The sequence below is a fragment of the Filicampus tigris genome, chromosome 14 (assembly GCF_054856515.1).
Source record: "Filicampus tigris isolate MCC_2025a chromosome 14, RoL_Ftig_1.0, whole genome shotgun sequence".
Classification (NCBI taxonomy): Eukaryota; Metazoa; Chordata; class Actinopteri; order Syngnathiformes; family Syngnathidae; genus Filicampus; species Filicampus tigris.
In genome coordinates this window covers 13,798,772-13,817,184 of record NC_141230.1, presented here as the reverse complement: position 1 = coordinate 13,817,184, position 18,413 = coordinate 13,798,772, and the positions used below count along the sequence as shown (strand labels likewise).

Genomic DNA, 18,413 nt, shown 5'->3' with positions numbered 1-18,413 from the left:
AGCAATTAACCACCACGGCAATTCAATAAATACGTCACCTTTATAATTGCTTCATTAACTCCACAGAGGCAAAAAACAGAAATAAAAATAACAGGTGGTGTCTCTGGAAGTGAAAACATGGCATCTGAACAACTGATGTTTACGGTGACCTTTAGAGGAAGCGAAAGAATATTAACGAGGGGCTGGACAGTGGACTTTGCACTGTAATTTACAGTGTGTTTCAAAATAGATCCATCCCACTTATTTTCTTTTGTACTTGCCCTAATTACAGTCGTGGCTGAGCTCCGGCTGACTCGGGCGAAAAACCGACGACACCCGGGACTGGTTGCCAGCCAATCGCAGGGCATTGCAATAGATGCGTGCAGGACAAACACAATGAAGTAGAGCCCAGAAAAATAATAAGAAATAAATAAAGCACATCTCCTCAGTGAGTGGTGACAAAATAATATTTAGCCTATACAAAACAGGATAACATGAAATAATGTTTTATTTGTCAAAATAAATCTTTCCACACATAACTAATGACACTACTAGAAAATAATCTACATTACAAGATTTCATACTAGTTACGATCCCCCGATTAAGCCTCTACCCTAATAGACGGCCCCTGGCCATAAAAAAGGCAATATGGTATGCAGGTGGAGATAAACTAGTGAGATCATTTGGAACGTCAACGAGGAGACCCATCCCAATTCTTACCGTCTTACCGCACTCGCGCCTGCAGTGTAGTGAGTGTACCTTCGTCCTGACCTCAATTCAAACTGACAAACAGCACAGCTTCATGCGGAGCGGCCGTAAGCTCACCTTGTTGTTGTAGCTTGTATTCTGTGGAGTACGTCTTCCCTATGATGTTCCAGACCGGTCGGAGACAGCCGAAAAGCCCCTCCAGGAAGCCACCCGACCCAGGCCCTGCTCTGTGGAAGTGCAGCTTGATGTCATCGGGGTGTTGCGGGTGACCTTGTCTGTCCTCTCCACTGTGCTCCGTATGACATTCCCCGTCTCCTGTCTGCTCCTCGATTCCTCTCCCGCAGCCCCCGTGCTCGCAGGAGGCCGGAGAGATTGGTTCCTCATGGTCGTGCTCCTGCAGTTGAAGGACACTGTTGTCAAAGTGGCCGCCCTCGCCCCGCGTGGAGTCTACGCTCAAGGCCGTGTTTGGGGGACTCAAACCCCCGAGCACCGTCTCTTCGTCCTGGCTTGGCGGCTGCAGGAGCTGCAGGGGCACGGGCAGGTGCGTGGGCGGGGCCAGGTCGGTGATAATCTGAGGGGGTAATACCGAGGGAGGGGCCGGAGGAGGCTGCGTTTGAGAGTTTGCTGCATTTGATTTCTTCATGGAATCCCCAACTACACTGAGTTTGAGCTCCTCCTTCAGCTTGCCCACCAGCATGCTGGGGCAGGAAGTCCATGAGAGCACCTCGGGGGAACTTCCCATGATGTCATGCATGAACATGGACTATATACACCTGGTGAGGAGCGGTCCTAACACAGTGGCTCGCCAGTATTTGAATTACCTAAGAGAAAACACAAATGGCACAGACACATGTTAATGATAAAGCTAATTTCACGGCTTTCACAGAAAAACAAAACAAGATGAGTGCTATTGCACCGAGATCTCACTACTGCCGCAAAGACAAATCCTCTCATAGATCTGGGATGGGATGCGCTTACATTAATGACTTTTATTTTTAACTACACAGTGCAAGCATTCCATGGCGGAAGTGGCCAAATGACAAACAAACATCCAGCAGGCTTTAAACCCATGCATACCAGATGAATAAATCATACTGGATAGAAATAGCCTTATTTCTGGGAAAATTCTGGCAAACAGACTAAATTGATGGCACATACAAACAGTTGGGGCTTTGCGACGCTTACAGAGTAGAGCGGGGATTAGAACTGTTGCTCTGTATTAGGGAAGCTCAGAGCCAAACATCTGGCACACACGGACCAACGTCTGAGCAGGCACAGCCACACATTGTTAGCCGCAGCAGCCACCCTGCTAGCTTTGGTACACTCAATCATCCTTAAGAAAAGACTCCATATATCTCGACCTGCAAGTGTTACACAAGACGAAGGTCAAGGAGGGGACACAACCTTCCAAACTATACACAGATGACGCATTATGCTGCCGCGAGGAGAACTCCGTAACACAGAAAATAATAATAACAATACACAAATTCATCTATTTACACATTCTCTCTGGTTTATGCTGTCTGTGGTCATGAGTGGGCAATTTAGACTCTTCAATTATCCCAACATGAATATGTGAGCTAAATAATACCTGTGGAAAAACAATTGTTCCGTAAATGACATTTGATTATTGGTTTATATCCAATTCCAAATGCATATCAACACAATGTTAGTGGGTACAGACAACTTGGGACTTATTTATTGGCTACATGGAAGGTTCGTGTACATGTACACACCACATGTACACACCATCACAACATGGTCATACATTTAATTGTATTTCACAAGAAACTCATGTATGAAGCATACCAATTGAGCTGACTAACAAAATCCAGATGTTGTTTCCAGACAGTAAAGTGCAATATTTATGTGGAAATTTGCCTCAATTCGAGGGTCAAAGGAACACATCAAGTCTTAATAAAGGCTTCTGGAAGATCTCAAAAAAGAAGGTGATCATTTGCTGATCTGTCGAGATGTTGTTTAGTTGTTTATGCTAATGCAGGTACTGTATCTGTGTGCATTTATCTCCTGGGGGGTAACCCGAGTGCTGTGAGAGTGTAGCGCCTGCCAAAAGCTCATCTATAATGCAGACTTGACTCTAAGCAGGTTGCTGAGAGTGCAGGGGGAACGAGAGAACGCTCTCTCAGGTATCCGATAAATCCGTCCATTCCAATGCCAAGACAATCGAGCCGTGTGAGTGGAGGACTGAGGTGTAATTCCACCCCACCAATCATTTTTTGAGTTGGGTGATGCTGATGCGGAACACCGTTGCTGGCTGAGGTCAGCTGGAGAGAAACACAAGACTGAAGGAGTCTCACATGTTAAGCCCTATGACCCAATTTAAAGCCACTGTCTTAAATAATGGTTATGAAACCTTTTGTGAGTTTCACTCACTTGCATTGATTTGACCCGTCCTAACAATCTGGAACCAGCAACTACATCTGACACCGGGGAAGAACAGGAAACGGACCTCACCCATATAGCTCCAACGGAGGATCTCTATTGAAATCATTGGTTCTTTTATCGCAGACAGTCTTTTTTTTCGGTGATATACATTGAACATCGTCTGATAAAGACGAGTCACACGCCATCAGGTGACACTGGTGACGGCAAAAGGCATCGCCGAAACATGTCAGGTAAATGATAACCTAAAAACAAATGTCTAAGACAAAAGAACCAACGATTTCAATGTCTGTACCTGTTTTTCAAGGTTTCTGTACTTTCCGTACGGACAAACAGATTGCCCTTGTGACGCAACAAAAATTAGTGACAGTGCAGGGGAAAAAAATTAGGAAAGATGGGGGGGCGGGGATAAAGAGAAAAGTATCTGATCCTGTAAGCCTTACAGTGCTTTGGAGACAGGCGTGTACATACAAAGAATAGGGATCCTATTCAATCCACTGAATTTATTTCACACAAATGTATCATTTTAGTTTGAGTGGAGCAGACCTTGTATCGTTAATGTGCGTGTTGGGATTAGCCAGAGGAGCACAAAAGCCAGGGGCGTGTCTGACAGGAGCCAGTAATCCGACTACTCATAATAATCACTGGGGAAAGCACTTTTACACCATTGGAAAAAACATTCTCAGCCATTTCATTTTCACCAATACTGTACTTTAATTAAACCCCCCAAAGACATTTTTGTAGCAAAAGACCCACCTCGAACAGGTAAACACACGTACTTTGCCTTTACGCTTCCATAGGGAAACCCAGCGCCATCATCTGCGTCTTCATCACCCTGCTCCTAATTAAGTGGAGATCCCGCTGTGTCCCAGAAGGGTACCATTCCTTTGCTGACAGCTGTGTGGCTAACAAAGAACCAATTTAGACCCTATGTCACTTCATTCACATGTTGCCATGTCGCCAGAGCATCCATCCCGTGCCATTCTCAGAAGCTTGGAGCTTGCTGTCTCCTTCACCGAGCTAGTCAGGGTGGAATGGCAGAACAGTCGAGAGTCACGATCTTTACTTTTCAAAATGAAGTCACGAGACAATGTAATTGTCATGCTGTTTCTAGGCAAAATAACTTAACCATAGTGAGTTTCAACTCAAGACATACTCAGGACTGTTTGCATATCACTTGACCTGATCGGTTCAAACGTTGGATCCATTTCCGTCATTATCTACTGATTATCCTGTTCAGGGTTACAGATAAGATGGAGCATATCCCAGCTGACTTTAGGTGAAAAACAAGTGACACCCTGGTCTGGTCAACCACTCACACTCACATTCCGACCGATGGGCGATTCAAAAGTCTTGCTACTGTCAGGTGGGAGGAAGCTGGAGTATCCAAAGAAAATGCATATAAGCACAGCGAGAATATGCAACAGAATGGCCTTGGTCGAAACACCAACCCAGAACGGTTCACTGAGATATGCTAGCCACATGGTTCCCCATGCCACCACAAAGCTACTGAAAATGCTTCTTGTATTTGAAAAATTATACCCACATAAAATGAAGCCTGAATATAGCAAGTGTGGTCAATGAACCCTTGTCTGCTGGAACAGAGTTGAACAGTCACATTCAGATCAGCATGTAGACTCATGATCAGGGTCTGTGAACTAAAGCCAGCTCACGTTGGTAAACAAAGATTACGAAATGAATGAGCTCGAGAAATTGCTGCTGCAATTTTTTGTACCTGTCGGAGCATACGACATTAGAACAAATTTAGAAACAAATACAGCAACAAGGGAGTTCCCAAAGGCTTGTTTTGCTTTACTCCTCCACCATGGGAGTAAATCCAACTTAAGGGAATTGAACAGCCCACTTTGGGTGGGTTAAAGTTAGAATCATACAGTGAACTGGTAGTGGTCAGGCACACAGACATTGCATTTCTCCATTAAGCCCTCTAAATGTGTATTATGGTTAACAAAAACATCTTCAAAAACATATTGATGGTATCTGGCTTGTAATAAGGAGAATAGTGTCTCCTCTCATTGCCATGGTGATCGCAGATGACCTACCATCTGATATGAAGACTTATTGAATGAAGATAATTTTGAAGCCTTTCAAAAAACGCAATGAGAAAACGTGCAAATGTAAACATGATTGTGTCAGCCTTGTTATTGACGAGAGAGATCAATCTCGGTTGTACACCACATGCAGCCTCCCCGTGACCCTGAACATAATAAATGATATGGGCAATGGATGGATGGATGAATACAAAGAGACAGCAATGGAGGGGAGGATGTCTCATAGGAAAAGTAGAGGATGAAAAAGCAGATTAGGCAGACAGAGAAGGACGTGGGGAGCTGTGAGATATCGAGGCAATTTGCGGGTTGGAAGCAGAAGGGAACATTTGAAAAAAAATATAAACAAGAGTCAGAGGAGGACCAGACGCTGTGATGGGTGCCCACGGCCGCATATAGTAGCAAGCAACCGCGCACTGATGGGAAAGACTACCGGGAGCGACAACAAAGGACACAAGAGGAGCCGGCTCCATGTGAACTGTCTGCCCTGCGCGGCCGGGGGACAGCAGCGCACACATTCGACACTGCGACCGGAGCAGCTGCTGCCACAACAATTCCCCTTGTGCTCCCTTACTAGGGACGGCCTGCTTGGCCCGCTAACAACAAGCACTGAGAGGAAAGAGAAACAAGACGGAGAAAAAAAAAACCAGCACAAGAGGCAAACATGCTCCTGTGACTGACACCATTTGAAGGGAATATGCAATTTAGACATGTATGTCAGGTTTTGAGGGCTTACGAGTCAAATGCGAAGCAGTGGGAGTTGCACCCACAAGACTGAGGCAACCACAGCAGGAAACCAGAAAATCAATATGCATTAGTGCTGCTATTAGATGGAACAAATATTATATTCTGTATTCCAAAATGGGTAAAAAATAAATAAATAAATAAATTAAAAAAATTAAAAAAGAGGACAAAAAAAAGACATTACATGATTACGGTGTAAAAGCATGAAGCGCAAAAAAATGAAAACTGGAGGGTAATTGATCATTGTAGAGCCACAATTTCACAACATACACTGTGGTCACAATATGTCACAGGCAAACAATGGTGTCACTACATTAGTGTTCGTAAGTAAAAACTTCTTCTCGCTTCTCCAAATGAGGTGTAAATTTGCTGTGCTGCTGCAGTGTCCAACCGAGTCGCATTGCATACCAAAGTCTTCATTCACATATGGCCGCTGTCCAGTGAAAAATCATGTATCTATCTCCATGTTCTGTTGCATGTCCCACATGCAGCAACATAACCAATGAAAACATTCTGACCATCATTATTGACACACACCAGATAAAGAGTAGCTGGTCAAACAACAGTCTTACAGGGAAAATGTTCTGCAACAAAACCACGCCATGAAGGGGAAAAATAAAAACCTTCACGTATGGTGGGGGATAGGGCTGGACAATATTGGAGGAACGTGCATTATCTGACATTGCCGTTTATATTGCAATATGGATACTATTGCGTGATGTTCCCAAAGAAATGGCATTTTTATTACCGAATAAAATAATGTAAATGTTGAAATGCAGCAAACTAAGGAGCCTCAATGTATTCATATCTAATTCATTGTAAGAAACTTACAATTTTGTATTGCCAAGTTATTTAGTGGAAATAAAGATACTGTTCTCTTATTGGATAGCGATGCGCATTTGAGGTTACATCTGATCGGTCAAAGTCAGATAAAAGCATACAATTCCATGTGAAAGTATTAATTTATCTCAAGCGTTTGCGATTTTTAGCACGTGCCGTCATTGCGACGTTGATATTTTAACGATATATTGCGCAGTCCAAATGGAGGATCCATTATGCTGTGTGGGGCTGATTTGCATTTTTTAATTGGTTGCCTTTATCACAATTTTGGGGCTATAGTTCTTCTTTGAAACAATGTACCACACTAACTTACACTATTTCGCTTCCATTATACTTTATACACAAAATTCACAGGTGTCAAATTGCAAATAACATTGGGCAGAATTGTATAACGCCGCGTTGTCACCATTTGCTGCGCCAACTGTCCTTCAAAACTCACCCTTCTGCTTTAGACCAAACCTTTGCATCGCAAAGACACACAATGTGTTGAAGAAAACCGAGCGCAGTCACTTTGTGTTCATGAAAAGTTTTGACATCCTTGGAGTGTTAACGCGGCCTCAAACATCCATCCATCAATTTTCGATGCTTCTTCTACTCATTGGGGTTGCTGGTGACTGGAGTACTGTACACCCTGGACTGGTCATCAGCCAATCGCAGGGCACATACTGTGCACACATGCCTAAGGGCACTTTAGTACTGTATCTTCAATGAACCTAATGTGCATGTTTTTGGAATGTAAGAGGAAGCCAGAGTACGCGGAAAATAAATCCATGATAGCACAAATAGAACAAGCAAATTTCACACTGGAAGGCCGGAGTAAAGATTTGAACACCGAATCTCAGGACGGCGAGGCTACGCTACGCTGCTGTGATGCCGACGGTCATCTCAAACATTTCGAATCAAAAAAGACCTGTGGTCCTATCCCATCCAAACGTAAGTTAAGCATTCTCAAATCGAAGAAAACCATCGGAATGGCCTCGAGCGTGATCAGCCATGGTGTGAATGTTGTGTAGAGAAAGGATGTCAGGATCATTCCTCCTCTTCCCCCTCTAAAACGCGGCTGCCGGCTACTCATCCAGCGCAGTTACATAAACATGCTTAGTAGCAGAGGACAAGGGTGGGCGCTACTGTTCCTGTTGCCAAGCAGAGTAAATAAAAGGGATGGATTAAGTCACGGGAGGGGGCTGGTAAAAGTTGATGCACGGGTAAAGCGAATCTGCACGGATGTGTTCAAACAAAGACAGCTTTCAGGCACGTGTTACCAAGTTAAGGCATCTGACAGACAGCAGTCTAATATCTTCCAGGATGTTCCTATGTAGTTTGCTAACTGGAAAAAAGGATGTGTATCAGTCTGCCTCCATCTTCACCCGTCCTTCAGAGGACACAGAGACGTACTGCATCACAAATCAGCAGCAGCAGCAGCAGCAGCAGCAGCAGCAGCAGCAGCAGCAGCACCACAGAGCCTAAAATAGCTCCTGCACGCATGCACCGGCGCACCACTGCACAACACGCTCCCGCAGTGCCGCCACCAAGCACGCACTAACAGCTAATTCACTTGTAAACACAACAACACACACCCTAGTTAACCACACACAAGCACAATGAGGGATGAATGGCCGGCCAAACATACCAAACAAACCCGCTTTCTGAGTCGGCCTACGCTCGCATGTAATGACTACTCACGAGCTCAATTTCATGCTTCTTCCTCAGCACTGATGCAAGGTTGGTAAAAACGAAGTCGAGGGGATGTAGAAATGACTGGTCAGGGTGAAGAAAAAAGCTGCACAAAAAAAAGGCAGAAGAGGGCAAGTCACCGGCTGGAGAATGACAGGCATTCCAGTTGCTCCGGCAGCACACGGGCTGTGAGTGGGCGGGTGGTAGCGTTACCAACGTCACACTTTTCATGAATGGAGTCGTCTGACGCAGAGAGCACGAGGTTCACAAACCTGAGGAGGAGGAGGAGGAGGGCGGGGAGGAGGAAGGGGGAAGCGTTCTGCACCGACTCAGAAAGGAGGAGCAAAGAGAGATGAAGGGGAAAGAGGACGAAGGGGGAGGTGGATGTAATTGGGAGAAGCACCAGCTGGAAAGAGCAGGTTGGGCTGTGGTGGTGTCTCTCTAAGTAGTACAGAGCGGTTTTTTTTGGTCAGGTTTTTTTTTCTGCACGAGAAAATCCCGTGTCAATCAAATCACGAATCAATTCAGCTCGCAGGGCCTATTGTATTAACACGCCCTCCTCTTCACCAAATAGACGGGGAAAAGGAAAAAAAGGCTTTTCCTTATCGTCATTTTTTTAACGTTTTCAGAAAACGAAAAAAAAAAAAAACAGAACAAATTTCAGTTGCCTGGATTCAACATTTACGGATTACCAAGAACTGGATGATTTGAGAATCTACATAGACATTAAGAAAAAAAAAATTTTTTAGCAAACACAAAGGCATTTTCTATTGTTATTCTGACATTAAGTTAAAAATTACTTTGGAAATGATTTTATTAAGCCCGCTGCGCCCCCAAATGACGCAGCCGAAACTGAGTGAACGGTCGAGCAGTGGGCCGGCTTTGGTAAGGAATGACCACCGTTAGCCACCGTTTTTTTCAGCATATCAGCAGCACATGGCATTACCACATCGCAGATGTAACAGCCAATCAAAAATGAACTTGAGCTTTCACCTTAAAAAAAAACAAAAAACAAACCTTCTTGATGGCTGGTAGCGGCCGCAACACCACCAAATCATAACAAGACAGTATATAGAGTATTTTGTGTTTTTACAGTTATATGATATTTATACTTCATTAAATATTGTATGTACCTGTGTTTAGAAAGCAAAGCGTGTCGAATCTCTGTTACCGACATGCAAGGGTGCAGTCAGTGATTGGAGCAATCGATAATTCAACAGCCTTACAAAATATTCACACTCTCTCCTTATTCTCCCCATGTTTGCTTTTTATGAGGCCACCTGCTTCTTCCTTGACAATCATGCCATGTTTTTGTGGTTGAAAAATTAAAAAAAAGTGTGTATGGTGTGAAGGCAGAGTTGGAGGTCACATTCCAAATTGCACAACGCATTTGACTTCAGCGGTTCCGCTGTTTTTATTTATACAGTTCAGCTTATTGCCGTAACTATCTTTATCTGTGCATCACATAAACATGCAATAAAATGCTTTTTACCCAGTCATTAAGTGAATTAAACCTCTCTTGTGGGCCAACTGGATGACGAAATGTGGCATGAGTAGAAGGGTGAGGAGGAAGGAATCAGGACTGACAGTCAGAGCCAGTTTGTCAGACGAACTTCTCACTCGCTACAAGTTAATTAAACGGCTCTCAAAAATCCCCCTTAAGTCTACCTATACATTTCACTCTCTCTCGCTCACACACACACACACACACACACACACCGTGTATTTCTGTGCATGTACTGACCCGTAAGAGGCTTGCTGGACATCTCAGAGGTTGGACGTTACAGTCCGGGCCAGGCGTCTGTCTTGGCTCTCACCTGAATGCACACACAATGCAAAAGGAAATGGTTCATACCGGGGGAGTGACATTTAAAGTTCATATCAAGACCAGCATGGATTCGGAGAATATGTGAGAGTACACTAAGTCAGAGAAGCTGCAGAGGAGGTTGCTGTTTGTGAAAGTACGGCATCAGCTCAAAGGTTGAGTCACCAGTAAAACCTCAGAGGAGAGAAGGCACGATTCAATGTGTGTGTGTGTGGGGGTGTGGGGGTGTGTGTGTGTGGGTGTGTGTATGTGTGTGTGTGCGCCCAATTCAAAGGAGATTGAATGAGATGGGAGGGTCTTCTGGTGAAAGGAGTGGCTCAGGGAACAGATGCTCCACCTTGTAGTCTTGTTTGCAAACCTCTGGGGAAGAGTGTGTGCTCATTTGTATGTGTGTGTGTGTGTGTGTGTGTCCATGCAATCTGTGGCCTCAAAGTCCACCCCAGCAGGGGATGCCGCGGGCAGAGCTCTGATATCCTGGGGTGAGGATAAAAACGGCCACTAAATAGTGTGAAATGGCGGCCAGGATGAATTTCTGAACAGATGGCTGAGGGCCCTGTCCGAATGGGACGCACATTAAAGAACGTCATCCCCATTCTACTGTGACCAAAAATTAGTGCCAGCCCATATCTGACTAAAGCGGGATTCACGCATACAGATTTTTTAACATCTTAAATGATTTTATTTTTCAATGGGAGAGACCGCACACACCATGAGGAAGAAGTTGTGTTCACTACTCTTATAGTGTGTGGTGTACTGGAGACGATCGACACAGCACACGCGCATTGTAATATCTCCACCGCGCCGACAATCGTGAGTCTCTTTTCCCAAACCGGATGTCTGCTGTAGGACCAAAACTGAGGTAGCGCAGTGCCACAGGGCCCAACAGACTGCCCAAAAAGACAAAGAAAAGGAAAGAGTCGTGGTCGGTGATGAAAGCTTAAATGTCACCATGTAACAACAACCCCACAGTCCATAGCTTGAGACCAATCTCCGTGTTGACACTGACAGCACTCATAAGAAGTCGATGGAAAGATGGTTCCCAGCCTGGGGCGGGCAGCCTCCACAATATGTACCGTAAATAAAAATGAACTGAACTGTACAGAGACACGGCCAGTCAGCAAGAGATTTCCCAAAAGTGGTGCTCTGCGGTTAAACATTGACAAAGTGCGGCAGGGAGCCAGACAAAAATATTGGACATAAAACAGAAAGGAGCATGGAATTCAAACAGCTGAGCTGTTTGCTGAGCAGTGAACCGCAAGTGATACTGTCAAGCCCAAATTCCAAAGGTCCGAAGGTCGGCTGATCACCAGCCTGTGCGCTCATGTGCAACGCAAATCAAGCCATAAATAAATACTAACGTAACATAAATACTTGTGACTTTTCCAACACAGCAAGACACTCAGATATAACACAACGCAGGTAGACATGCAGGTACAACACAGTGGCCCGGCTTCAAGTGCAAACAAGCCGTAAACCACACTGGCGCCGGCCCGTTATACACACTCATTACTATTTCACCAGCGGCGGAACAGCAGCACTGACAGCTCCTGTATCCCCAACATCAATAAAAGAAAACACAGCCAGAGTGCCGGATTACCTTTCCAACTGCTATCAGAAAGCAGCCAGCCACTGACATGTTGGCCCAAAGGGGGCAACCGTCGCCATCATAAACAGCAACTTGGTTCTTGAACTATATCAGATCCCAGTACTGGCGCTCTACTACCCAGCTAGCAACACTGATATACTGTACATAGGGATGTGAGAGTACTGATACCAGGTATCGGCATCGGGACAATACTGACCTTATTTTTAGGTATTGCGTTTCTCTTGGAGGCTGCCGATACCTGGCACCGATACATAAAGAAAATCTGACGTAGTTTAAATGGCAGTTTGATACATCAGCAAATCCTGTCAAGCACAGGGCTATATAGGGTTATAATTTTGTAGTCGAATCAAATGTTTTGCTCAAATGATCGCATATTTTAATGAGCTGTGTAAAAACAAAGTTTTCAATTTAAAACAATTTCCCAGTTGTCGTGTTGGTTTGAAGGGGGCGGGGAAGGTTCTGTCCCATGCAAATGAGCCACTGCTCTTCCCGCCCCCATGCGCTGCGGAGCCAATGCAGAGGACAGCTTTCGTGATCTGGATGACAGCAGGCGGAGCTAGGGCGTTTCAACTCGGCGAGCGGCTGTTTGTTCTCAAGCAGCCCAGAGCCTGAGGAAAAAATTGGGCTCCCGTAAAGACGAAGTAATAGCATCATTTGGATTTCCAAACGTGGAGGCACCACTTCATCACCAATTTGGATGAATGAATCTCCTATTTTTCAACATGAAGCCTACTTAATTTGTTTGCTTCGGACATGTAGTTACTCAGATATTCATATTTCAAAGATGTCAGGAAACGCTTTAGAAAGAAAGTCAACCACGGTATAATTAAACAAAATAGAACTTAAACAAAGTAAAACTACTCACCCTTTAAAGACACCTGGCAGACATGTAGTTGAGAGAAAACAGGAAGGCTGGTGAAAACTAAAGCCTTGCCATATATACGAATTAATTGTATTGACATTGTTGGTATATAGTGACTCACAAAATCAAAACATATGAACATTCTGGACTAATGCATTACATTTAGTTTTGAAATCCTGCTAAATTGCTGCGAGAACGGGCTCACCTACCAAGCTGTAATTTTGTTTAATTTTGACGACTAGGGAAGAATCTCTTGTTTGGATATTCTATTTAACAATTACACCTGAACACATCAAATGTGTTGTATAATCATCTGTGATCAAATGCGCACGAGTCCACAGACAACAAACACCAAATGTCAGCACTCCTGCCAAGAGGCCTGAGCGGGGCCTGTATGACGAGTTTATGCGCTCCGATTCTCCACTCGTGTGTATTAATATGCTCCCCATGAGGCGCTGCAGGCTGTGGTAATTATAGAAGCTCGGCTAGCAGACACATCACACGAGCGCAGTACATTCAAAGCAGCGTGCCCTTGCATCAATACGGCGCATGTGAGCATGCATGCATTAAGAGCAGGGCGCGCACGCTCCAACACAACTGTGTAAACAACAATAAACGTTTGCAAAGACAGCATTTGGCTCAAAGCTTACTACAGGATCCATTATGGAAAATTGAGATAGTACTGTACTTTGAAATTTCGCGCGAGTCTAGAGTCATCGTTTCTTGAATGTTTGGGTCAAATTCCGCAACCTTTTGTGGGTCCACTGGAATGTATAACCAGTTTATGCTATAATAAAAGTCTTGTTTCTTCTACTTTTTAAAAAAAAAAAAAGCCGGTTTGACATTAGCACACTTGGGCTTCAACAATGTAGAGTTAAGATACAATCACCCACCCCCCGCCCCCCCCCCCCCCAGATGACCACTGCAAAGCCCCTGTCGGGCTTAACCCACTTCTCAACAAAATCCCACTCCTGGCACTGGCTGACCAGCGTCTGGGATTGTGTCCAGTAAAGCTAATGGAGCAGTGGGGGATGGAAATTTGGTTACTTTCTCCAGCATGCTGACTTGTTACTATTGGTGTTTTGTGGCCTGATATGGATGTGACAAGCTGGCCCCGCATCTGGCGGCTGCTTGGCCTATGCACAGGCTAAGCATGGTGGCGCGAGGGATGTCGGAACTCGAACGTTCGGAAACCCAACGTTAGTTTGGCTGACCTTCGCTGGCTGTGCTGCACGCAACGGGAACATTCAGCACAAATACTGTACTCGGCGGAGCTCCATTTTCAAGGGCATCTCAATGAAACCCACGCATGCATAAATAACGGATAACAAAACTGAGCAGGCCTACATGGTTGTTTTTCTATCGTTGAATAAAACAAGAGTCTCAATTGATGATGCCATCATTAAAGTTTCTGAATCTTCTGGACAAATGAAAACCATTAACATAACTGCAAAGTAAAATGATTCTGTATTTAATACTTTCCGTGACTCAAAACACGAGCATCTCAAATTGCATTTCCTTATTGAAAGGAATGGAACTGTCATTCATGCGTTCCAGCCCAAAATTGTGCTCCTTAGCCACAAGGGGCAATATAATATAGATACAAAGGCATACACAAAGAAGAATTTTACAATATTAGTCATTTTAACAGAGGATAAAGGAAACATGCCTGTGAGTATTCTGTTTGTCTACATGTAGTGCTGCACTGTTTGTGTTTAAATGTCGATGCCATCAAAATGTTCCACTACTTTATGCAAAATACGGGGAAAAATTACTCTGTGACTTGGTTTAAGTTTGACATCTACTTAATTTGTCGATTGTATGCAATAAGTAAATGAAAAAGCAAAACGAGCTAATCAGATGTAGGTGTAGGTTTCCCACCTCCCTCAAAGAGAGAAATCCGCCCAAACGTATTTTTTTCAAGAATATGTTCCCAGCAGAACCACTAGTTGAAACAAAGCATTCTGATTAATATTGTGTTTGTGGAATATGAGTTAAGCAGCAAAATCCAACCGTTTTTAGCCATCTCAGGAGGCGGCCATTTTGTCACTTCTGTCGACTGAAAATGACATCATAACTACTCAGGGCTCAGGTAACGACCAATCACGACTCAGCTTCAGGAAACAGGTCAAAAAAATGTTTGGGTTGACTTCCACTTTAAGTACTTGTATTCTAAAAGTAATATTTAACTACATCACAATATCAACACATTTATACTGTACATCTCGCCGGAACAGTCAATGTGGCTATTGAAACCATAAATAGCTACCTCTATCCCGGCAGATTTAGGGTAGCTCTCAAATTAGGGAGAACAGAGATCAAATCAGAGCAAAGCTTATTTACATATTGAATATTAATGACTAATCTAGCCTTCTCATCTGTCAGGTGATTTGGACCAACTAGAATAGCTTGAAAAAGGACATCCTAGGCAAATCCAACCCAAATTGTATTCAAACCCCAATAAAAGGACATGAAAGATTCTAAAAAATATTAATAATTTAAAAAAAAGCTTTGACATGAGTTACAGTATTATGACATGCTTTCATAAGCCCGTCGAAGGTGTTTTGCATTGTGAGTTAGCGTCAAGCTTGCGGACTTTCCTATGCAAAGTTATGCGGTTGTTTTAAATATACAAGCCAAGGTATAATTATGTCTGTTCTATTTTTAGTTTGACAGTAAACTTAAACTGGGAGTGACAATAAACTGCCTGAAGACTTTTTATTTTTTTATTTTTTTTTTTTTATAAATCAGAATTGTTCATTATCTGCCAAACTACTGATTGTTGTGGCGTGAGTTGAGTTCACTGCGACCACACCACACCATACACTAGCGGAATCTCAAATTCGTAAAATAACCAAACACGGGATCAATAACGAACACAAACAACTTGAACCCACCATGCTTCTCTTCTTCTTAATGTACTCTCACTGAACTGAAAATGCTCACTCAATGTCAGTGTACTTGTTGTGAGCATGTTATTGGGCTTTTTACAAGCGTAGTTGCTCAGGTCAGCTGTAAACCGGGTGTCTGGTGTCTTTCTACCATAGTTAAAACCGGAGCAACATGACAGGAGTGTATCTGTCCACGCAAGGCCAGCGGGAGTGGGGACTCCATTTGGCTAATTTTGGCTGCTGACCTGTAACTGCACCAGCCACTGACAAGCCAAAGCCTTTAACAGCACGCGTGAAAACTTGCTCGGCAGCTCGCGAGGCTGCAATCCTGTCAGTGCACAGCATCCAGCCGTCATGCACACAGGAGACACATTTGCTGCTGACTGCAAACATACGGTGAAAATGGCAACCAGCCAACACAGGAAGTGGTAATGACACTACAGTGTTGTGAAAAGGGGGATAAGCAGATGGCAAGCGGCCAATCACAAATGAATATGTTTTCATTAGAATGTAAATAAACAGTTTTTTTTCCACATTTTCTACTTTAGTTCAATAGACATTGTGCTGCTCCTTCTGGTGTGCGGACTTTGGGCACCTGAGGGCAGTATAATACAATCGGAGACACACGTGAAGAAGAGTTTCACAACTCAAAAAGATGCTGTAGTGTGATATATGACTGGTGTATTGTTATATTGTCTTACATGCTGCACCTATTTTGTTCAGATTTGGGTTGCTTAAATGGTTGTAATACTGTGACATCGATGTTATTTGTATTGTTCACAAGCATCAAGCTAAACACGTTTACCGAAGGCAAAGCTATGTGGTGGTTTTAAATACGCAATGTGTACTTGTCTTTGTTTTGTTTGGCAGTAAACTTTCACTGGGAGTGGCAATAAACAGCTTAAAGCTTTTTGTTGTTGTTGTTGTTGTTGTTGTTTTATTAAGAATTGTTCACTAACTGCCAAACTGCTGCTTGTAGTAAGTAAGTAAGTAAGTCAGCCGAGTTGCGTTGGATACCACCATGCACATCTCAAGTTTTTGCTTGCAAATCATAGTAAAAAAAAGTCTTAAGGAGGATTTTTATCTTGATTAACGTGAGAAATGGGTCATTCATATCTCAAGGCACCATTGTACTACTCTGCTTAGCATCTCTGAGTGTAATGCTCTGTCACTGGCTCCTCTTTGTATTCTATGACGCGTTAATTGTGATAGCATCTGCAGCAAACTGGATGAAGCGAATACCAATGTATGCTCTCACCTTGCTTGAAAATCATAAGGGCAACATAACTACAGGTAGCATGTAAACAACCGTATTAACCGATATATAATTGGTTTGGCATGCTAGCATCTTGTTTTCACAGAGTGAACGAGGACAATGTGTTTTGGAGTTACGTATGGTTATCACAAATTAGGTGTTGGAGTTGTGCTTTTAAAGCGCACTAGACTATTAGTCGATGTGTTGTAGCTTTAAGATTATCCAGTTATTATCAACAAATGACAGGTTTGCTACATTTTGTGTTTATTTGTGCTGCATTATTCACAAAGCACTATATGACACTCCTAAACTCACTTTAACATAGCTCTGTAGCACCAAAATCCAACAAGATGGAGCCAAAGGAATACTTTGGCATGATAGGGCTATGGCCTGAGCAAAAAAACAATGAGGTCCGTTTTTCAGCAAAGAATGAAGGAAAACTGTGCAAATATAGGTAAAGCTCTAGTTTGCAGTGGTGTACAACTGCAATTCAATGATGATTATGCCAACCTGTCTGGCAAACTACTAGAGTCACAGTAATAAACGTGGTGTTAAATTGACATTTTGTACTGCAATGAATGTCCAAAATTAGATATAGTACCACCATATTTTATCGGTGAAAATACAACACTGCCTACCGACTTTGCGAATAAAAATATAAATACAGTCGTCCTGCGTCAACCACTCATTCCCTTTCTCTGTTCGTCAAAACAAGCACAGTCAATGCCACATTATTATGTGGTTTTAACGTGGACACACTCGGTTACATAATGACAGCGAATTTGCACTCTAACCCTTTAATACTCTTTTCTGTTCGCCAGCAACGTTTTATCGGCTGATTCAAACTACAAGTTACACGAAAGGGCGTTTATTCAGACCTTTAAGGCAGAAAAACAACACTGGGAAAATTTTAAACGGGAGCTGTCAGGTCCCTGAAGGCAACGACGGCTAATTGACAGCTGTCCTCGCGCAGGACTTTTAGCTTCCTCGAACCCGACATGCCAACCGAACGCTTGTCAACCACCAATGTTAAAACGTCGCCCTTTTACGTCATAAAGTATATGAATAAAATTGATTTTCGTTACCGTTTGTCGCCGTACAAGCGCCGTCGACGGACGACGGGTCCCGAGATGTCAGTCGGCTCCCTGTGTGTCGTTCCCAAGCCACGGATTTGCTGGCCAATCAGATGAGGCGCGTGAGCTGTTGACGTCACTTCCGGACTTCCCACACGGCATGTGCACCTGTAAATAAAACCCTGCACCGTAAAAAAAAAAGAAAAAAAGAAAAAAAAAAGTCTTCTTCCAACAAGAAAATTGACATGTTTAGGTTGGAGCTTTCTTTCTTTCTTTCTTTTGTGTCAACAAAACATCTAATTAGAGTTGACCAGCAGAAAATCTGTCAATTCTATTCTACATGTTTTCTTCTATGTTTGTGACTTTGTTGGGGTTTTTTTAAACAGATTTTCCTGTTGAGTTATAGTATAGTATATATACATTTTATTTCATAATTATCAGTTCTTCTCAGTTTTCAGTTGTTCATTTCACTGTAATAGGTGTATAG

General features: G+C 43.3%; 1 protein-coding gene across 2 annotated transcripts in view; it reads right to left on the bottom strand.

Annotated features, from left to right (window-relative positions):
- The window catches only part of map3k13 (mitogen-activated protein kinase kinase kinase 13), a 29,541-nt gene extending 11,477 nt beyond the window's left edge, over positions 1-18,064 (bottom strand). Inside the window, exons 1-4 of one of the 2 annotated variants that reach the window (XM_086050756.1) lie at positions 17,939-18,064; positions 10,159-10,231; positions 8,424-8,520; positions 805-1,508 (exon numbers count right to left, since the gene is read on the bottom strand). In XM_086050756.1, the coding sequence (XP_085906882.1) occupies positions 805-1,447 (643 nt within the window). In that variant the 5' untranslated portion in view covers positions 1,448-1,508; positions 8,424-8,520; positions 10,159-10,231; positions 17,939-18,064. The remainder of the gene's footprint in view (positions 1-804; positions 1,509-8,423; positions 8,521-10,158; positions 10,232-17,938) is intronic. The other variant, XM_086050755.1, reaches the window with a different exon arrangement.
- Positions 18,065-18,413: the final 349 nt, after the last annotated feature.